Source organism: Aricia agestis, chromosome 19, assembly GCF_905147365.1.
Source record: "Aricia agestis chromosome 19, ilAriAges1.1, whole genome shotgun sequence".
Taxonomy (NCBI): Eukaryota; Metazoa; Arthropoda; class Insecta; order Lepidoptera; family Lycaenidae; genus Aricia; species Aricia agestis.
Genome location: NC_056424.1, coordinates 3407691 through 3431168, shown reverse-complemented (window position 1 = coordinate 3431168; position 23478 = coordinate 3407691). Strand labels below are relative to the sequence as shown.

Genomic DNA, 23478 nt, shown 5'->3' with positions numbered 1-23478 from the left:
TAGATTAGAATTAAATGCCGCTTTAATGTTATCTAAATTAATAAGTACTGTTCAAGATACATATCGCAGTCGTTGTAACGTACACAATACATTCGCTTTTTCTGATAGTATGGTCACGTTAGCATGGATTAATTCAACTCCCGCACGCTGGCAAACTTATGTAGCAAACAGAGTGGCACGGACTTCGCAGGACCTATTCAAATTATCCCTTATCGCAAGCGTGGAATACGCTCCTGTAAGGCACATATCTGTTTGTTTATATGCTTAGTAACGCGCGCTATTCACATTGAACTTGTATCCGATTTATCAACGGCAACGTTTTTAAACGCTTTAAAACGGTTTTTGTCCCGCCGAGGACCAGTCAGTGTTATCTATTCTGACTGTGGTACTAACTTTATCGGTGCTAGATCTCATCTTAACGCTCTATATAATTTAATTAACTCACCGGAATACAATAAGGAATATTCCACAGTTTTAGTTGAAAACCGTATAAATTGGAAATTTAACCCGCCGCAATCGCCGCATCACGGTGGTATTTGGGAAAGTAATATAAAATGTATCAAATCACACTTAAATAAAATTATAGGCAATCAATTATTAACTTATGAAGAGATGTCAACCGTACTTACTCAGATTGAAGCTTTACTCAATTCGCGTCCGCTTTCATTACTCAGTTCGGATCCAAATGATCCGCAACCCTTAACTCCCGCTCATTTTTTAACTTTAACGCCGCTTAAATCATTGCAACATACTGATTATAATAATGACCGCGAACACTTGCTACAAAAGTATCAGCTGATAGATAAAATTGTTCAATCCTTCTGGAATAGATGGAGAGTAGAATACCTAAACACGTTACAGAGTAGACAAAAGTGGATACAGAAATCCAAGTCAATATGTACTGGTACAATTGTCTTGATTAATACAAATAATATTCCGCCATTACAGTGGCCAATCGGTATTATCGTCAAGACTTATCCCGGCGCTGACGGAGTTGTACGTGTGGTAGATGTTAAAACAAAAACCGGTGTTTTTCGTCGCTCCGTTACTAAGCTTCGTCCATTACCTACCCAGTAAATGTAACATTTTCTCTATTCGTAGTCTATAAGTATTATTTAAGTTATTTTGTTAACTATTTCACTCGGGTGAACTCGCGTTAATTTAATTTGTTTCTCGTATAATAACCGCTTAATTATAACGCATTTAAACATTAGCTAATTTATATTTTGAAAGTGGATAAGACTATCCCTTTCAAGGGGGGGAGGATGAAGGCGCCGTTTGTTATATTTCTATGAATTGTTGCCGCATATAATTTATAACGCCATCTGTTGTTGTGTTTGTGCACTGTTATGACATTGGACGAGGTCTTATCGATCCTATCCTAATAATCCTCTCTTTCCCTCGATATCCGCTACGCGAGTTTGGCGCCACTTGCGCCAATAGTGAAGTTCGTCGCAAATCCCATCCAAGGTAAGATCTCTAATTTGTTATATTGGTGTATTCATGCAGCAGCAGATGTTATCTTGTGGTGTGGTAACGATTCATAGTCTATAAATTTTTTAAACCTAATACAGTCCACTAAATTCGCATACAAACCACATTGAATTGACATATTCGACCAAATAACGTTGGTCTGTCAATTGCATAGGAATCAACTTCCTCGATGGTACAAAAGAAAACGCTTTACCTTCATATTCTGTAAATTATAATATTTATTGAGTTTATAAGTGTAATTTTATTATGACGTAAAAAAATATTTAGAAGTGAAAAATAAATGCGATCTAAAATATGGATTCAGAAATTTTGGATAATTAGACGTCAATTTTTATTGCGTTTTAAAAACTTCTTACCACTTTCTTCTGCAAAAACAAAAAAATAACTATATTAAGCTTCTTGTAATGGACAAAGGTGTTTTTGCGAATAAGAACATAGCAATATTGATTTGCACTAAAAATAAGTAAAAATGGTTTTGCAAGCTACTCCTATTCCTAAGAACTTTACAGAAGAAAAATACTTACTTTCCTCTAGAAACAAAAAAAAAAAACAAATAATTATTATACGTGGGAGAGCCATGCTTCGGCACGAATGGGCCGGCTCGACCGGATAAATACCACGTTCTCACAGAAAACCGGCGTGAAACAGCGCTTGCGCTGTGTTTCGCCGAGTGAATGAGTTTACCGGAGGCCCAATCCCCTAACCCCTACCCTATTCCCTTCCCTACCCTCAACTATTCCCTTCCCTTCCCTACCCTCCCCTATTACCCTATTCCCTCTTAAAAGGTCGGCAACGCACTTGCAGCTCTTCTGATGCTGCGAGTGTCCATGGGCGATGGAAGTTGCTTTCCATCAGGTGACCCGTTTGCTGGTTTGCCCCCTTATTTCATAAAAAAAAAAAACGTAGTATAAAATAATTATAATGTTGATAATCAATACAAAAAATTAAATACGGTGCATTCCCTTACAGCCAGATTTCGATGTAGAGTATGTATATTACTCACCGTAATCTCCTGTAACAATAATAATCTTAATATTAATACTTACTTATCATTTTTTTTGTACCATCAAAGAAATTTATTCATAGGCAGAATGACGGACCGTGTCATTTGGTCGAGTTGTATGGTTAATTTCATATTAGTCGTGATCCGTCGGATGGATTTGACGTAACGCGACCGAAGTACGAGGCTACTCACGCCACAGCTCGCTGGCGGGCACGGCCTGGTCGGCGGCGGGCAGGCTGTAGATGTACCCGATCTGGCACGGGCTCCAGTGTTCGCACACCTCGCGTTCCGGGTCCAGCTCGTTTACGAACTTGTACGTCTGTAACCATATATTATGATGCAATAGTGTTAAATAAGGAATTTAAAAACAAACCAGACACATACATTTTTGACATTCAACTTAGCTCTAAACTAGCGAAAACATTTTGACTAGGGGGCCCGTTCAGTGTCTTCTTCTTCTAGAGCCTCTCCAGTCACTGAAGGTTGGCAGTCAAGCTTGGAAACTTTTCCTTGTCTAAGGCGAGTCTGAAAAGTTCTTCAACAGACTTTATCCCTGTCCATTCTCGGATATCCCTTAGCCAAGATGTTTGCGTTTCCCTGGTTTGCGTTTCTCGGCTATTTTACCCATCACTATGGTTTATAGAAGCCTGTACTAAAGAGAAGAGAGAAGAAAATACATAACGGCGACAATAACAACAGCACAATACGTACTCTATCCGGATAGTATCTGAAATGCACAACAACATCCTCGGAGTCCTCGAGCGCGCACTTGCGGTAGGTGTAGTTGAGGGACGTGCGCTCGTCCGGCGAACACCCCACCACCGCCGTGCCGTTGCGCGGCAGGTCGGGGCCTTCGAGACGGTGACCTGAATGGATCAGGGTAAGTTCAGCAACAGGATTAGAGCCATTCGGTCTTCCACTGTGTTGAATTTTACCCCTACTATAGAGTAAAATTTAAAAAAGGGAGCGTGGGTCGAAAAGTAAAAACTCACTAAGTACGTCCTACGATGAAAAACACAGAGCAACAACTTTATACTTTACCACAGAATATATATTAGTTTAACTTCACAGACATTTTTTGATATAAAATGAGAAAATACATCTATTAAACAACCGATTAAAACACTTCAACAATAATTATGTTTTTCTATTTGAGAACATTCTTGATTCTACTGGGAGTTTTAAATAAGATGCAGTAAGCCGCAGGGGGTCATTGTGAACAACTTTTGTTCTACAACTTTTGGAAATTCGCGAAAAAAAAATTGCTTATCCATAGTAAAAAAGTCACGTGACCAACAAAGTTTTTATTGAGAATCAATTATATTATCACCCCCTTATTTGAAACAGCCTGTAGACTATTTTAGATATTTATACATTTTTAAAACAGACAAGATAATAAGATAGTGCCTATAATAGAGACAAGAACCTAGCTCTGTTTTAGGAGATATATACTCAATAAGTTTAACTTACGGTTGCAAAAGAAGTATTTATTCCGTGCGACATAAAGTTCCCTGTCCTCCGCGCTGAGACAGGAGTCGTACGAGATCTGTGTCGGCTCTATGTCCTCCTCGCACATGAGAGTCCCCGAGCCGTCCGGCTCCTTCGGCGCGCGGTTCGCCGGACACCGGTATAGCTGACCTGTAAGATAGCAACTTATAGCAGATATTTAATCATGTAACAATGTATTAAATCAGCTGACCAATGGTCTATTATTGATAGTGTGGCTGTCAGAGTGTAGCGAGTAAGCATCGAGTAAGCTTTTTTTTTATGAAATAAGGGGGCAAACGAGCAAACGGGTCACCTGATGGAAAGCAACTTCCGTCGCCCATGGATACTCGCAGCATCAGAAGAGCTGCAGGTGCGTTGCCGGCCTTTTAAGAGTGAATAGAGTAATAGGGGAGGGTAGGGATGGGAAGGGAAGGAAAGGGAAGGGAATAGGGGAGGATAGGGAAGGGAATAGGGTAGGGGAATGGGCCTTCGGTAAACTCACTCACTCGGCGAAACACAACGCAAGCGCTGTTTCACGCCGGTTTTCTGTGAGAACGTGGTATTTCTCCGGTCGAGCCGGCCCATTCGTGCCGAAGCGTGGCTCTCCCACGTATAAGCTATGCGAGTAAGTCAAAATTTTTGCTTATTTTAGGGCGTTTTTTTAAGCTACGCATAGTACTGAACTTTATAGTCCTCATGTTTGTGAGCAGTACAGAGAGATATATTTTCATTTACTTCTACAACCTAGTCGGAAAATAAGACACGACTGGTAGAACATGCGCAGATTCGACTTGTTATCAGCATTGTCGTACCTAACCTAATTTGAAAATATAATTGTTAATTCAAAGAATCGAGCCTACGACCGACAAGAGATCATGCGTAAAATCGACTTGTTTTCAACATTGTCCTAAGTCCTAACCAAAGAAAACCATTTCTGGTGTGCTCTGTAGGTACTACGGCAGGCGATACCTTGTCGCAGCTCTGAATTTATTTATATGCAGTATAGGCCGTGGCCTATGGGCGGCAGCGTCCTATGACGTAAAGGACGGCAGCGTCCTAGGATGCCGGTAGAGGGCGGCAAAATTAAAGTGGTCTATATTCATAAAAAATATAAATCCGGCCCTGCCTCGTCGTATAATAAGCGGCGGCTTGTTCCGTATCTCGGCGACGGTGATGCCCTTCTCGCCGTTCTGCACGGCGGTCATGACGCGCTTGTACAGCGTGGTGCGCCGCTCCTGTTCCGCTATGATGTACGGCAGCAGCTCCTCCGACAGCACGTCCACCTTCTTCTTCGCTTCCGCGTTCATCTGGAGATTGGTGCGATTGAGAGCCATAACGTCTGGCGCCTCTACGTCGCCGTAAAGCGGTATTTTTAAACTTAACTTTAAGAAAAACACCACTTTGCAGCGACGTAGAGACGCCAGAGGTTGCTTGGACGTTGCCATGGTAAAGTCACTGGCCACGTCGCGATGGCGCCCCGGTGAGTTATGGCCCTAATTTTCCCTAGCAGGCTATAGGAAATAGCAAATACTATCAATGCCCTCTGCCCCTATTATGCAGGTACTAATAAAAAAGTGTCGTTAAAACTTTTTCCGTCTAGCCCCCTTTCGCAATGCGCGATAAGGAACTTCGTTCCAAAAATTATTTATCAGTATAGCAAATATAAACTCATATATGAGGCAATAGCTTGATACTTACTCTATCAGCATCTTTGTTAAATTTAATGCCCGTTCCGTCCTGTGAACATTGAATTTGCATGAGGGTTTTATAAATTCCTAAGAAAAGTGAAATATTTTTCCAACACATAACGTCCTAATGGAAAGTACCTATAAGTGATAAGACTAAGGGCCTGTTTCACCACTCTCTGAGAAAGTGGCGAATAGGCAATTCACTACTTTTTTGACAGATTCTCCAAACTTTAACTGTCAAGTTAATTAAGGTGAATAGCCTATTTGTCACTTATCAGGAAGTGGTGAAACAAGCCCTAGAAGTTATAACTACAGACTATATTGTGGTAATTCTGTTCAATATGCGTAATTACTTGACATCAGGTCTAAATACGTGGTTAAAATAAGCAATTGTATTTTGCTAACGCCCGCGTCTGAACAAGGCATAGGTTTTATATTTGTCAATGTATTTTGATTTTATGTACATACTTGGTTGCAAATAAAGATTGAGTTCGAGTTCCTACTTAGAGCAAAGCCAAAAAACCGTAATTTGTGAGTTGTGAGTCGCAGAATTTTGGTTCGGCATAATTCTGCTGCATTCAGTTTCATACAAAAGTCCTGTTTGACTCACACGATTGTATGAAAAGATATTTACGGGGCAGAAATTCTGCGGACTGCGACTCACAAGTCACAACTCACAAATTACGCTCGTTTGGCTTCACCCACTTTCTCTTTCCAGATAAAAATATGTTTACCTTTTCCAACGGATTGTTATACAAAATGTATATCATAATTCATACCACAGCCTGTCTCCTGACGATGTTGGCTAGATACCGCCCCCGCCGCGTCGCCGGCAGGAGGACACTACCCGGCATCACATCTTCACCTGTCTACAACACAAGGGGTAAGGGGTCAAAAAAGCAAACGGATCACCTGATGGAAAGCAACTCAAAGTCAGTCAAATGTTATTAAGTACGTTGTAAATAACTTACCGGTTGGTATATCGATAGAACGCTCCAAATATTCAAAAATAGAACAAACAGCACAGCACCCATCCTTATGAAACTTGTCAAAGACTAAAACCTAATCCATCTTGTTAAGCTAATTGGTTTGTTAAAATTAACAACTTTTATTGTAGCAATCAAAATTAACGATTGAACACGTTGCTAATACCTGTACCGAAGGAGCAATACGATTAAAGAATTTTGGTTAGCCATAGTCTGGTCGCAGGATTTCACACAAAAGTATCAATGGTATTCGGCTTACATAACGTGTACGTAGAGTTGATATGTAGCTAGTAGTACTACACTTTAGGACAGTGGTACTCAAGCTTTTTTTATACAGGCCCATAAACACGTTTCGCCAAAATTTTTAGAGCCAATAAATAAGTAACGAAAACTTAAGTCTTAAAAATTTTTACGACTTTCACGACGATTTTGCATAGTTTTGACAGTAGGCTTGAATTCCAAAATGGTTTAACCTCACGTGGGCCACTGAGAAAGTCCCAGCGGGCCGCAGGTTGAGTATAGCTGGTTTAGGAACACTAGCTACCACTACTAAAGTCCATCCATTTGTAATGTAATCTAAAATCTAAGAAATTGATTTCTTCTCCATTTATTTTATACGGTATACAATCAATGTTAACAGTGACCTGTGTCATGTGTGCGCTGTACAACCCGCACAAATTACATAGGTCCGCCATCTCCTTATGAAGTTATTTTTTTGCTCGGCTTTTATTTAATATAATTGGCTCGACCGGACACAAATTGGCCTTGTTAGAAAAACGGCGTCAAATATGTCACACCAAGTCAGATAAGTGGGTTTGGTTATGTTAAGTGAAACCCTTATAATTTTTTTGTTTCCGTATATCCGACTTCCAAAAAAGGAGGAGATTCTATGTTCAGATGTTTTTAATTCATAATACATTGGTAAATAATACAACACTATTACCATCGACAGTTAATTTATTACTAGATAAAGCTTGAATTTCACAAATCATAGAAAATATAAATCTTAAATAATAAATAGTAATAGCGTATATCAATATAACTAGTTCTGGATCCGAATTTATTAAATAAAATATCTTATTTGAAAATTTTCTTTGTCTTAGAATTTCAGATTAAATATCATTTATCTCTTTCGTAAACAAAAAGGACGAAAGAGATGACACAAAATTTTATCAAGGATTAAATATAAGTTATAACTTATAACAAAGATCGTGCAAGTCGGCCCCAGGAATAAAATAAATACCTACAAAAAACCTTCAAAATATCAATACAATAATTCAAATCCATAACTTTAAATACAACATCAATAGAAGGACTCGTAAATAAATTACAAATATATTATCTAGCTGTCCCGACGAACTTCGTGTCACTTTAAAACCTTTCCTGGACTTCTACGAATATTTTAAGACGAAAATCAGCCCAATCCGTTCAGCCGTTTTCGAGTTTTAGCGCGACTAACACATTTGAAAATCCATTTTTATATATAAGATGTAATATTATTATAAATATTAAATTATACATAAAGCACATTTTGAGAGTGACTGCCCTACGTACTCACCTACGAATAATATAGGTACTCTCTGATATTTCATGTTATCTATCTCTTTCCTTTTATTAATGAAAGAGAAGGCATGATATTTCCAAACGCAATGACCATAATGGCGCGTGTCTAAAATGTTGTAATTAAAATATTTTATTTATAAAATAAAATAAAAAATAATATAATAAATTACTAAACTAATTTTGGAGATAAAAATATTTTTGCATCCTTCGCAAGATCTTATCCTAGTTTCTATCTTTTAGGCCCACATACAGATCTGTATTAAAGTTAAACTTGAATTAAACATTGTTATCTCTTTCATAAATGAAGACTCATAGTGGATGAAGTTGGTAACTAAAAATTTTGAAATTTGCATAAATGAAGGCTTTGGTACCGGGAAAATTATTTGAAATAAAAAATGTGGATTCTATGTATAGCTAGATATATTAGCTAGATGATGAAATAGATAAGATATAAGGTTTTTCAAATTATAAGGGAAAAAATGAGTCTTGCTATGAAATGTTATAAAATGTTAGTTCCATATGTCCACTTCATCCACTTCTTCTCTTCTTTAAAAAACAGCCACCTATGAGGATTAGCCAGTATTAGTAATTTGATGAGGTTCCACTTCTTCTAATAATACAAAGAACAAAAGACGTGACATTAAAACCAGTGTAACTTTAACCCAGATCTGCAAAAGTGGACTTTACTTGTCTGTGCGTATCAACTACCAATCTAACATTTCATTTGGACTTGGCTGTCCCAACTCCCATATTACCTCAACTTCTACCAAGGCTAGTATTCGGTCAAACCGCCTACCCTTACAACTTACAAGTCACTACTAATATTCGAAAATACAAAATTGATAGTTTAAGTTTAAATAATTATAAAATTATTATTCAATAGAGCATAGACATGGACGAAGGTGGAAATGCGATGTTTTGTATTTGCCTATCAAGCAATATTGAGCCTCACATACCAGATGAGGACAAAAAGAATTTGACCTGTCTGTACACAAATTTGATTATATTTTTAAAGTAGGGGATAAAGTTTTCAATTATAAGTGTAAAGGAAATGCAGATAACTTCTTTTATTTCTAAACCATTTAAGTTTCGATTACGCCAACTGAAAAATAGTCCAAAAATTACGAATTCAATGAAAGTTCATAGTTATATTTATTCAATTAAATGTAAAAATTAAAATAAAATGTAACTGTGCTGATCCTTATACATAGTACATACTATATTATACTCTTAAACCTGGCAACTTTTAGTTAGCCAGTTTAAGCATATACTAAACTACATCTAAATACACATTCGAGTGAATACACCTACTTGTGGTACATATTATGGCTTAAAAGTTAATGTATTAAAAACCTCATAAGGAAATACACTAGCCCTCTTACTAACAAAAATACTTGGCCGTGTTCAAACCAAACTAACTGTCAGCCGCCGAATGTGAGCTCAGACTCACTGCCCCCGTGTGAACGTGAAAATAAACGGTATCGAACGTCCGCGCCTACGCCTAGCGTAATAACGTATTGTCGGTTAGGTGTGAACGAAAAAGTGAATATGTATGGAAATACAATAAACTGCGTAACGCTCGCTCACATTCGGCGGCTCACAGTCAGTTTGGTTTGAACACGGCCTAACAGTAAATAACTGATGACATGAGTGGATGAAATGGATAATTAATATTTTATATCATAAGTGCAAATACTCATTTCCTCCCTTAAAAGTTAAACAAACCTTGTAACTTACCTACTTCATCATCTGGCTTATCTGGCTATACATATATTCCTATTTTTTAATTTCAAATCATTTATGCAAAAAATCGAACATTTTCAAATTGTTAGTTACCCACTTCATCCACTCACGTCCTTTGATAGTCCTTATCTTTCATGTGAATTTTCCAATGTGTGAGACAAAGACAGACTTGTATAGTTAAAGTACGACAAGGCTTTAAATGAACGTGGGCTCTGCTGGCAAAGGAGAACTGTTAAAAATGACGTTTTTGACGTTCATTTAAAGCCTTGTCTAGCTCTACATGCTGTATACATATTTTTATTAATAAGAGGAATCATAAATAGTTATTGAATAAATAGGTTTTACAAACGACTACTACATTGTGACATACATTATGGACTGAGTAATAATAATAGTATAATCCATTTAAATTCATTTTTGTCTAAATGTAAACAAACATTTTAACTTCACCAAACTTATGTGTAATTATTTCTTTATTGCACTGTTAATCCTTGACATTAAAATTGATAGCATTAAGGTGATCCCTCACCGGCAGCATTCGCTTGTAAGTTGTAATGTAACATTACATCAGTGAGGGAGGGGAATCGAGCATTACAATGCGCACCTTGTAATGCTACAATGTGTAATATCTTGATACAACTTGTAACATCAATGCTACGTGACAGTGAAGTCAGCTTGCTGACTGACAGCTTGGAATGCTTAAAGTCGAATCTATAATATTACATTACAAGCAAATGCTCGTCAGTCAGGGAGGTAGTATGTATTGTAATGTAAAATCGAATCTAAAATGTTACATTACACGTGAATGCTCGCGGTGAGGGCGAAGCGCACCTTTATAATAGAATTGATTACATTTAGATAAAAATGAATTAGAACAGAGTATAAGTATTGTTTTCAAGACTAGCTATAACAGAAATATCTAGACGTGACCTTTACGTACAGTTTAGTACAAGTTACAAACACTGACATTTTGGCTTTGATTCAGGGGCTCGTAATTCTTATGTTCCTGTCATTCTTAGCCAGAAAAAAAGTGACAGTGCATGACTAAGAGGAATCTTAAACATAAGAAGTGCTTCAGTTGTTTTTCACACTGTTTTAAGCCTTTGCAGAATGAAGATCTTTCTGGATTCATTTTTATGTATGACAGATATTCTCTACTAAAAAAAATACCCTGTATACTTCATCCTGTTATAGCTAGCCTTGATAACATTAAAGCATAATTCCCTTAAAATAACGTTGGTCATTTTAATTTTATAAATAACTCATGGTATTTTAACCACGGCAGTAGTTGTCACCTCTTCCAAGACTGTTATGTATTTAATTTAAAAATCTCGCAAAATTCTTATACCGTGTGATGCTGCCTCATGTCAGATAGATTTTGCCACATTTTAATCACAGTAAACCGAGTTTTAAAACTTTTGATATTTTCGTAATGTCGTAACCTGTCCGTAGCGGTCACTGACCCCCTGTCACTGACTGTCTAAAAACTTGTCGCATATATTTCTTCGTTTTTCATACAAACAGATGTTTCTAGTCTAGACTAGAAACATCTGTTTGTATGCAAAATACGATATACGATACAATCAGTATGCTGTTAACTGATTATTTGTATCTCCACTCTGACGCTGTCAACTCCTAAACGGGGAGGCATACGCCAAAAGAAGTAGAAGAGTATGAACTATGAAGTATATCACTTCGAAGTCATAAAAAGTTGGAGATAAATTTTCATAAAGCTCCTAGACCAAAAAGATCAATGACCGCTGGGGACTCCTTATTTAATTTTGACAAGAGCAGCAAACACTTTATTTGTTTCGTAAGAAATCAATTCGTTGGGATCAAGTGCACTTGTACTCCCTGAGATCATATCAAAGGCATACCCCCCTGGACCGCACTATTGGCGAACCAACATTTTGGTGCTTCATAACATTTTTGTACTAGATTACTAAAAGCATGCTAAAATCACAGGATAATAGCGTTGGATGATTTCCAACTAAATATAAAATTGGACTCCCCAAACTATTTTCAACTGCCAAATCTAGGTCCTACCAAATTTCAAGCTTCTATTGCAGTTTGCCCTTATAGTGAAAAGTTTTACAGAAAGAATTCTGTGACACATTCCTCGTCCTTCTTATCTTTAACTTCTCTGTCCACGAACTGGCTGTAAGTCAGTTCACAGTCCGGACGAAGACTCCTAAAGTTCTCTGCACCCCTCTCCGTAATACTGGTCTCGGTGAAGTCGATCTCGGTCAGGAATGGGGCAGACGTAGCCAGGTGGACCAGACTCCTGTCCGTTATATTTCTGTACCCAGTCACAGAGAGGAACCTCAGGTTGGAGCGGTCTGGGCGGAAGTTGTTCACATCGTTGTTGCCCTGAGCGTCGTTGTAATATATGTAGCCTAGATTAATAATATTTACGTCCTCACCGTCCGCGCGGCCGAATCGTCTGATGGCGAAATCGGTGACTAGAGAGCTCGGGTTGATGTGGGACGATCTGAAGTCCAAACGGAGCTGGTCGTTTTCGTCACGGGGGAAGCGGTAGGTGCTGGGTTGGGGGCCGAAGTTGACGTATAGGACGTGGTGTCTCGGCTCTATTTGGTAGTTCACCTGACGCGGGGGCGGCGCCGGCTCAGGCGAGCAGTTCACATACACCGGATCTCGATTCTTCCTGAAGCACACGTACCGCTCTCCTTCGTTGGAAGTACCGGGTTCGGAATCATCTTTAGCATCTTTGCTATCTTTATCTGAGCTATCTTTGCTATCTTTTTCCTTATCTGAGCTATCTTTCTTGGCGTCGTCATTGTCGTCGGCGTCATCGTCGTCGCTGTCGTTTTCGGCGGTCTTCTTGAAGTTGACGTAGATGGGGTTGCGGTTTTGTCGGAAGCAGACGTAGCCTTCAGTCTTATCGGACTTGGATGGGCCGGCTTTGGATGTGCTGGCGCCTGCACCTTTATCGTCATCTCGTTTTGGCTTATCATCTTTTGGATCCTTCTTGGGGCTATCCTTTTTCGGACTGCTGCTGCCTGATGCTTTGGTGTCGTTCTCTTTGCTCTTCTTGTCGGCCTCACCTTTGTCTCTGGTCTCTCCCTCGTCGTCTATGGTCACTTTGATCTCTAGAGTATGTATGTACTTCTCGCCGTCTCTGGCGTCTATGGACTCCGTCCGTTGGCCAATGACAACCTCATTGTATCGCTTCCTCTTCTTAGGCGGGGAGTATTCGCTACTGGCCTGCGAGTCGCTCGCGCTGTCGTCTGCTCGACTGCTGGTAGATGGGAATGCGGTGCTGGAAGTTTATTGTTGAGAACAGATTATTTATGTGGCAATAATTAACATCCGCAACTATTATTAACCGTGCGAGTTTCTTACGCCGGTTCTTCTCGCCGGGTTAGTTCCCGAACAGGTTTTAGACCTCATGTAGACGCGATGTTCTAAAAGTTTAAACTTTGTTAACGGCTACTCTCACTCCTATGAATTGGAGACGACATATCACGGGCGTATATATAGCTTTGATAAAGGGGGGGGTTCCGTAACGTAAAAAAGCGGCCATGTGCAAGTTGGACTCGCCCATTCATGGGTACCTCGCCGATGAAAATCGGTGGGTACATAATATTATATTGTCAATTGGACAAGTAAGATGGATAGTAATGAGGGGGGTCCGGACCCCCCAGGACCCCCCCCCCTTATATACGCCCACGCGACATATAAACTATACTAGAGCACGATCGTGCTGCAGCTCAATTTGGAACTAATCAGACTCGTAAATCAAAATCGTATCAGTTTCGGGGACACGGCTGCTGATTGGGTTACTCAATTTCAAAATGTGGATTGAACTCGTCATGAATTCATGATCCCTATTAGCTTGGCTGCTGTGTATAATAATACCCATACTCAATGTTGTTACATAATGCAAAATGAATAAAGGTACCTTGTTGATTGGACCGGTCTGTGTGAGGAAGCTTCACTTTTCTCCGACTCTTCTGGTGTCCATGTTGGTTTGAAGTATTCTGGTTCCTGAAAACAGAAATTGTATTATATAAACACTAATTGAATTATAACCACTAGGTAACTAAATGAGCCTGTTACATCATGTCTTTGTCTTCAATCAATAAAAAAAAAATAAGGGGTGTGTCTCCTTTAGAATGAACATGTTGTTTTGCCACTTTTGAGATAGAATATTTAACAGCAATACACCTTTCAATTTACACGATTGAAATATTCCCCAATTATGACAGATCTTCTGCCACAAAATAAATTCAGCGCGGACGCGGGCGACGGACTGTCTCACGCGCGGCGGACGGCGGGCACACGGCGCGGGCTTTTCGCAGTCGACGTTTCCGTTAACGTCTTTTTGCTAAATAATAAATAAGTAAATAATCCATGGTAATCTACTCGACACAACTGTACAGGCTCGAGATAAAAATTATACTGGCAGCGCTAAATGAGATGGGCGCACGCGACGGGTGCCCGCTCGCGCTCGCATCCGCCCGTGTTTCAGCGTTGGGCCTAAGATTTAGGGTCAGTACTCACCTCCTGCTCCCAGTCGTCGAGCTCGGTGTGCGGCGCGGGCTCGTCGTCCGTGTAGTGCAGGTGTCGAGGCGGCTGGCGGCGGCGCGCGGCGCTCAGCCACAGCCGCTCCAGCCGCGGCAGCCAGCCCAGAGCCGACACTTCGGAGTCGCCCACTGGTGAACCGCGCAGGTCGAGCGACTGTAACGTAAAAATTACCAAAACACTTAATAATAATTATTGTGTTCGCGGTAAATTTAAAAATATAAACATCAAAATATTGACATTACAACTGTTTTAAATCGTGTTTTAAAAAAATTCAAACATCAAAACTGTGACCATAAGCAATGAAGTTCATGTTTATTAAAGTTGTTTAATAAGGGGCATATCATTAAAAACCACAGACAAACCATGGACAAATCTAAGACATTTTAAACCTGTATCATTAAAAACCACAGATTAATCATAGACTAAAGACAAACCTTGAGCATCTTGAAGCCGTATCGCGATGATAGTGACGCATACGCGACGAACTCGGCGAGCTTGGGGCAGTTGCGCATGCTGAGCTCCGTCAGCGCCTCCTTCTTACTCAGCGGCAGCAGATACGCCGGATCCATTGACTAAGACAGGCCATAGACTAAAGATAAGCCATAGACAAACCTTGAGCGTCTTGAAGCCGTATCGCGATGTGAGAGACGCGTACGCGACGAACTCGGCCAGCTTCGGGCAGTCGCGCATGCTGAGCTCCGTCAGCGCCTCCAGCTTGCTCAGAGGCAGTAGCGACGCCGGGTCCATCCACTCGCACTCCGACACGTCCAGAGACTGTTGATTGACAGTTTTTATTTAAAAATGACAGTAATTCCATACAAACTTTCATCCCCTTTTTCAACCCTATCCCCCAAAAACCGCAAAAGACCAACGCGATGTTAATAACAAATAAACGAAAATATGACACCCCCAACATTCACATGGCTGACGTTAGAATCCAATTAGTAAATGAGATCAAGCTATTGGGCCTAACTATAGACAACAAAATGACCTTCGCTGCGCACGTATCCAAAACCTGCAGGAAAGCAGCTGACATATACAAACAGCTGGCGTGTGCAGCGAGGATAAACTGGGGTTTAAACAAGGAGATAATCAGAACCATATATGTGTCAGTGGTCGAACCAATCGTGCTTTACGCAGCATGTGCGTGGGCCCCTGCGGTAGAAAAGTTGTATATAAAAAAACAACTGAATGCACTGCAAAGAGGTTTCGCCCAAAAAATCTGTAAGTCGTACCGTACGGTATCTCTGACCTCGGCACTAATCTTATCCGGCCTGCTGCCCCTAGACCTGAGAATCCAGGAAGCGGCAACCCTATTTAAAATAAAAAAAGGGTACTCACAAGAATACCTACCACCAAACAGGAAAGTGGAAGCTAAAGTGGGACCACTTCAAAACCCACATCCATCGCAACTCATCATAACTGAGTACGAATGCCTGGAAGACGTAAGCCCCACCGAGGAACACCAAATAACCGGCCCCCAAATATACACGGATGGAAGTAAAATAGAGGGGAAAACCGGAGCTGCTCTAACGTGGTGGAATAACGGCCGGGAAACCAGACACTCCACTTTCCACCTAGAACCGCACAATACAGTCTTCCAATCTGAGATCTATGCACTCTATAGAGCGATCCAATTGGCAAGGACATCAAAGGAAAGCTTAATTAACATCATGAGTGACTCCAGATCGTCACTAAACATGCTGAGAAATCCTTTGGTGACTCACCCACTTGCGATCGAAATGAAGAAAGACCTAAGAGCTATAACAGAGGAAGGCAGAAAAGTGCGGCTATTCTGGCTAAAAGCGCACGCGGGTACTCCAGGAAACGAAAGAGCGGATGAACTGGCAAAAAAGGCTGCACTTACCATAAACACGGCCTCAGATTACAACAGAGTGCCAATGTCCTATATACGGAGAAAAATAAGGGAGGGGACAACAGTTAAGTGGCAGGAAAGATACCAATCCTCCTCAACCGGATCGGTCACAAAAGTTTTTTTCCCCACTGTTAAAAAGGCGTGGGAAATACTAAGGCACGTTACAATAACGCCTACACACGTGCAAGCCATGACCGGTCATGGAGGATTCGCAGCATACTTGTATCGTTTCCACCTTAAAGACAGCCCCTCCTGCATTTGTGACCCCGTAAAGGACGAGACAATATTCCACCTGCTCATTGAATGCCCAAGGTTTGGTAGTAACAGGTCTGACTTAGAAATACAACTGGAAATGGAGCTAAGTCAGGCAACCCTCCCTACCATCATGGAGGAAAAAGCCACCAGAGAACCGTTGATGGTATTCATTAGCAAAGTTGTCTCCAGTGCAGCCACAGCAAATGGCTCAACGTTATACACAGGCCACAACAAATTAAACTATACACCAAGGCGAGTAATAACAAACACATCAACACAACACACACGAAATCAAACACAACGCACACGATCACAAACCCCAACGTCCACACAGACACACTTCACATCAACCCACAGGCCAGGAGAAATACATGCGCCAACACAATCACAGGCACACACAGAAATACAACGGGCAGTTTCAACCGAAATTGTAACACAGCCGACCCTAGAGCAAACCCAACAATTACTAGCCCGCGGACAAAACGGGGAACCGAAAATTAAACTAAGGCCGATCCCTCTCTTTATGTCTAATCCAACCGAAACATTGGGTATAACATACAGCCGTCTTAGCACTCCCAACCACGTCAACATCTCACCGGGACTAGCAGCAATCCTAAACGGAAGTACATCAAAGACGAACATGAAAATGAGCAAATATTTAGCTCTCCCAACAACTACCTTCGCTGGCCAACCATGCAGAATACTGAAATCAGACACCAAAACGATAATAGTATTCGAATGGGATGCGCAAACAGCCTTTGAACGGGCATGTTCGTCTTTGAAGGAGTTGGGAGCAATGGGAATAAGACACAGTATCACCCCACGCATAATCAGCGTAGACGCCATGTCACTGGGACAGGACAAAGGCAGGGCTGCAAATTACTATGGAATAGTAAAAGCCTCAGAACATCATGAGATAATCGTCTACGAGAACAGAGGGGATGACCTAAGCTTCCTCAAAAAGAATCGTGATGATCAGCCAGCAACGTCCCAACCCAGCAATAAGGCGAACTCATCCTCCGCAAGTGAACGACTCCAAGCATCACGGGAGACCAAAAAAGAGGATGAGAAAGAGAGAAATAAAAATGAAATTAAGAAGTCTCTAAACTCAACGGCCAAATTAAAAGCGTTTGTGGGCTCCATCAAAAAAGTACTTCATCGTGAAAGAATGATCGAGGATAAAAACACCCTTTCTCGGATCAAGGCTTCGTCACAAACAAATCGGCAGGCTTTAGCAATGGAGGCTTTTTTGAGGGAACCATCTACACAAACACCGGCAAATAAAAACAAAAGATATAGGGCCGATCTCGGGCAAGTGCTCCCGCCAAAACTCAGACTGGCCCAGAGCCCCGAAGATCATATAATAAATGCCTTCCTCGAGTTCCAGGCGATAATAAGAGCAAATAAGACCATAAAGCTCTTGACCTGCAATAAGATCATGCAGGCCTATCAGCGGAAAAATCAAAAGCTGTTAGAAGTGAGACTCGAGGATGCAAAAGCTGCCATATACGACAATGTCACCTCCACAATAATTGCCGGGGCGATGACAGGGCAGTATATGGCGGCGTTAAGTGCCGACTGCGGATTCGTGGTTCTGGACGAGGATGAGACAAAACGCACGGGAACTCTCAAATTTATCACAAAATCCAAGGATCCAATAGTGGTAATAGCGGAATGTACCAGAATAATGCTGGAAGACAGGATACTAGAAATGGCAGACGTCCTATCTGGGGACCCCGAATCCAGCATGGACTGGGATATATTCGCGAAACCTATCAACTACTCGTGGGTCAATGGGGTTCCTGGATGTGGGAAGACAACTTGGATCATTAATAACTTCAATGAGGAAACAGACGTTATAATAACAACGACAATCGAAGCAGCCGAGGATCTAAAGCAAAGGCTATCGCTACGAACTGGCAACAAAGTTAAAGATAAAGTTCGTACCATGGCCTCTTTGCTGGTAAATGGGACAAAAGAAACCTACAAAAGGTTGATAGTTGACGAGGCCCTCATGAACCATTTCGGCTCAATCGTCATGGCGAATCAGTTAACAGGCGCCAACGATGTTATCCTCATTGGAGATATTAACCAACTCCCGTTTATAGAGCGTGAAAACCTCTTTAAACTTAATTACACTCGTCCAAACCTGGTAACCAGCATCACCCAGGAGTTGTCTTGCACACACAGGAGCCCTATGGATGTGGCATACGCCTTAAGCATGGTCTATAATAACATCTATTCATCGAAGGAAATAGTGCGGTCCCTAAAGCTAATGAAGTATTCAGGAGCGAGAATACCTAAAACCAATCTAAATACCCTGTATCTTGTCCACACACAAGAGGAGAAAGCAGCCCTCACTAATACAGGCTATGGATCGGGAACGGACTCTCGCGTCCTCACAATCCATGAAGCTCAGGGATTAACGAGTCCCTCGGTGATCATCATACAGACCAAGTCCCGAAAGCTGGCAATCCATGACAGCGTTCCTCATGCAGTTGTAGCCATATCCCGGCACACTAACACCTGTGTCTATTACACTGACACTGATGGAGACGCTGTGGCAAGCTTCATAAAAAGAGCCACGGAGGTGTCAACCGAACACATAAGAGATTATAATATAAAAATGGCTATAAAAGACAGGAACGATAAAGTCCTAAGCCACATGGCGGGTAGATTCGACACAGAACGATGTCTTTTTAACAACCTAGAAACTCCACCCAGCTTGAGTGACCCCTCTCCACCAAGCCAATGTCACAACATCTAAAGGCAAAGGGTGGAGCAGCATAAAATCTAAGGAAATCGGAAAATGTCGGATCTACTGGCCGCCACACCGACTGGGACCTCACCGTTCAAAACATTAATATTATTATTATGCAATTTATAAAACAATAAATGTATATATTTATTTATTATATGTATAACATATTATACTCTATTCTATTAAATATACATATAGACATATATATAAAAAAAAAAAAAAAAAAAAAAGTGTCCATGGCGTGATGGACCACAATTAATTAAAATTCATAATATTATTTCAATTATCCTTGGTGCGAAAAATCTAAATAATAAAATAACAAAAAAAGGATATGGACGAACAGTCTATAGACGGCCCCAATTTTATAATAAAAAAAAAAAAAAAAAAAAAAACCCTATCCCCCACAACCGCTTTCTCGCAATAAAAAGTGGCCTATATCCTTTCTCAGGCTCCAAACTACCTGTGTACCAAATTTCATTTAACAGAAAATAATTACATTTGGTACACAGTTTCTTTTAACAAATAGTCACACAGACAGATAGACTTAGTTTCGCATTCATAACATTAGTACTTACTAATGTTATGAATGCGAAAGTAAGTCTATCTAACTAATAGTATATAATATATATTATAATAAAAACTAATTTGCAACCTAAAAAATTCTTAAGAATGTTTTAGGTTGCAAATTAGTCCTGTCGTCTACATACTATGTCAAATTTAAGCTCCAAATCTGAATTACCTCTAGTCCTGGCTGATAGTCTTGTATTTTAAAAAGGAACGACTTGTCTATGGTCATGTTGAACAGCTTGGAGCCGCGGAGCGACAGCTTCTTCAGCGTCCTCGGTAGCTGCTGCAGACTTGTCTGAAATTAACCACATACGATTTTCACTTGATTCTTGTAGCACTGTCAATAAACATGGATGATGAATAAAAACCTTTAAGGTTAAAATTGTTTCATAAAACATTTTAGGTATTCATAACCGAAATCCATAATCCAAATACCTTTGCCTCTTCGTTTTTAAAAGTTGTCCTAGTTTTGGAGTCCAAAATTAAGGCTTACAACTTGGCAGTCAATGTTGCAGTAGTCCAGCGCGAGGTGGGTCAGGTTGGCGCAGCAGGCGGCGAGGCGTGCGCACAGCGGCCGCGACAGCGTGAACTGCGGCCCGCGACACCCGGCCGCGCCGCCGCGTCCCGTCGTCACGTGACCCGGCCAAGTTGGAGAACCGCGGTAGCTGAAAATATTTTACTTATATTAGATTGCCCGGTGAACTTTGCATCACTTTCCTCCTAATATGAAACTTCCCTGAACTTCCACTTATATTTCAAAACTAAAAGTATAATTTTTTACCTTTGAATAGGGAAAATCGTGACGCTGGGACGCTTGCCCGTACAAAAGTGAAAAAAGAATTTGTAAAACACGTACACACCCTAAAGTATTAACACTTACTTTTGATACATTATAATAGTCTTATCTATATATAAGACGATTATAATGCTACCAAATACTAAATTAAATGTTATTAATTGCGCAGTAAGGAAGTATATTATGTATAAGTATAGAGCACATGGATAAAGCCAAGATGGCGGTACTTACCGTGCCAAAGCTGAGGAACGCTGGCCGTTGAAGAAGCACCTGCCTCGGTGACGCTCCACAAACACCGGCACACGCACGTGCTGGACATCTGGTGGCATATTGGAGCGTAAATTGTTAAAGACTATCACCGGAAAATGTATCTACATTTTACATATTATTATGTTATTTTTTACCCTCAATTATTTTATTTGTGACCTACGACACCAAGACTATAAAAAGGCCCATTCACTGCAGGACTGCACGGCAGTCCTGCAGTGAATGGGCCTCACTGATTGGTTCACACTCGGTGTTTCCGGCCGGCAACACCGAGTGTGAACCAATCAGTGAGGCCCATTTACTGCAGGACTGCCGTGCAGTCCTGCCGTGAATGGGCCCTTTAACGTGTTTGAGGCCCGTATAAAAAAAAAAGAGCGTGTGCGACGAGCACACGTGTCAGAAGCATAAAGTTAATATACCTAGCGGAATAGAGCAACCTCGAGCTGTCAAATGAAACCATAAAGTTAATATACCTAGCGGAATAGAGAAACAAAGGCCTGAGCAAGAGAGATGTCACTATCAGTAACACTGCGTGGTAAAAAGAGACGTGTGACACATGACAGCAGCACTCTTTTTTTGACGTCCAGTCGGCACGTGCCGCACGTCGACAATTTAATCTCATAGAAATCATGTTCAATCATGCTTGTGTAAGTGTATTTGTACACATATTTTTACACACATATGAAACCAATTTCGGTAACGTTTGACAGCTCGAGATTGTTGCTTTATTCCGCTAGGTATATTAACTTTATGAATGAAACCGAAATTGATTTACATCCGTGTGTAAAAATTTGTTAAGGTATACACTTACACATGCATCTTTCTAAGAGATTAACGTGGCGACTGGAGTCAAACAGATGAAAAAAATTGGTTCTGCTGTCATGTATCAGTTATCACATGTATCTTTTTACCATGCAGTGTTACTGATAGTGACATCTCGCTTGCTCAGGTCTTTGTTTCTCTATTCCGCTAGGTATATTAACTTTATGGTCAGAAGAGAAACTTAGTCAAAATCCTTATTATTCCTTGACGGTATTGCCATGACGCGACCTTGAAATTTTACTCTCAACGCGCCTAAAGAAGTTTCACATCAAAAAGGTTGAGTGCTACTGGTCTCGGTCTAAAATCACAATAATCGTATACAACTAGGGTTGCCAGGTGAGTCACGAAAAAATACCGGACAACCCCAAATGCGGTATGGTAGGTCGCAAAAATACAGTTTTTTATATTATAATTGTTATAAAATTGTGGTCGCCATATACGTGCTGAAATGAAAACTGTCCGGTATAACAGTTTATTTTTCACCGGACAGGCCTCGAAAATACCGGACTGTACGCTTAAATACCGGACATCTGGCAACCCTGTATACAACTCACCATAGACAACTAAGTCTCCGTCGTTGTTGCCGGCGCTCCGGTTGTAGTTCTGCTTCTCATCCTCTGCCTCTTTCCGCGTTATGTTGGCGAGGCCGAGGCACCTACGTTAGATAAAATAGTCAAATTAGTTACTTAAAAGGACTGAGCACAATGAGACGGGCCGTGCCGGGGCTCAGCGTGCCGGGGCTCATCGCAAAAAATCCGCCTCCATACAATTTGTATGGAAGCGGAAATCCGCTGCGCCCCGACAGTGTGCGATACGCGCATCCGCTTCCATACAAATTGTATGGAGGCGGATTTTTGCGATGAGCCCCGGCACGCTGAGCCCCGGCACGCTGAGCCCCGGCACGGCCCGTCTCAGTGTGATCACTCCTTAAATGTTGTATGCTACATGTTGCCAGCAACCTCGTTGTGCTGAAATTAGTTTATAGCGCGAGAATAATATTATGCACGTAGTTAAACGTACACAGATTTAAGAGGATACAACAGGGACTAGAGAAATGAAAAAAAAGTACGTGTAATATCTATAGCTGTCTCCCTTACCTCAAGCCTATACCGCAGAACGCGATAGAGACAACTGCAGAAAATCCAGAAAATCAACGATTCGTTGTCCCCTGATTCCTTCTCCAAAACTTAACCGATTTAAGTACTTTTTTCATTAAAGATTAAAAAAAGGCTTGAGCTGTGTTCCTATGTTTTGCTTTTTTTGTATAATCTAGCCAAATCTGTTTTCTGGACGTTTGAACACAGTGGAAAATCTGGCCATTTTTTTGGGTTTTTGAACGTTTATATCTTATTTAATAATTAAATTATGAAAAAAAAGAAAACATAGGGACATTGTATTAGTGGCCGTAGATATTCAGGAAAAAAATTATAACTCTACTAGCATTATCCAGGGAGGAAACAGGGGACAACGTTTGTATGGAAAAAAGGGCGGTGTGGAATCCTCTTAACTAAATGACGCCCGCAACTCCCTTGCGCCAAAATTCGTTTATCGCTTGGGAATTTTCGGGACTCAAAATATCTCCATACCGAATTTCTACAAAATCGGTTCAGCGGTTAGGGCG

General features: G+C 40.8%; 1 protein-coding gene across 1 annotated transcript in view; it reads right to left on the bottom strand.

The window, feature by feature from the left end:
- The window catches only part of LOC121736730, a 46270-nt gene that overhangs the window by 19812 nt on the left and 2980 nt on the right, over positions 1-23478 (bottom strand). The window contains exons 4-18 of the mRNA XM_042128115.1: positions 22412-22512; positions 21000-21087; positions 20466-20637; positions 20145-20267; positions 15126-15287; positions 14490-14666; positions 13888-13973; positions 12140-13245; positions 9842-9846; positions 6453-6542; positions 5684-5722; positions 5112-5292; positions 3968-4135; positions 3209-3363; positions 2690-2816 (exon numbers count right to left, since the gene is read on the bottom strand). Coding sequence (XP_041984049.1) covers positions 2690-2816; positions 3209-3363; positions 3968-4135; positions 5112-5292; positions 5684-5722; positions 6453-6542; positions 9842-9846; positions 12140-13245; positions 13888-13973; positions 14490-14666; positions 15126-15287; positions 20145-20267; positions 20466-20637; positions 21000-21087; positions 22412-22512 — 2780 coding nt within the window. The remainder of the gene's footprint in view (positions 1-2689; positions 2817-3208; positions 3364-3967; positions 4136-5111; positions 5293-5683; positions 5723-6452; positions 6543-9841; positions 9847-12139; positions 13246-13887; positions 13974-14489; positions 14667-15125; positions 15288-20144; positions 20268-20465; positions 20638-20999; positions 21088-22411; positions 22513-23478) is intronic.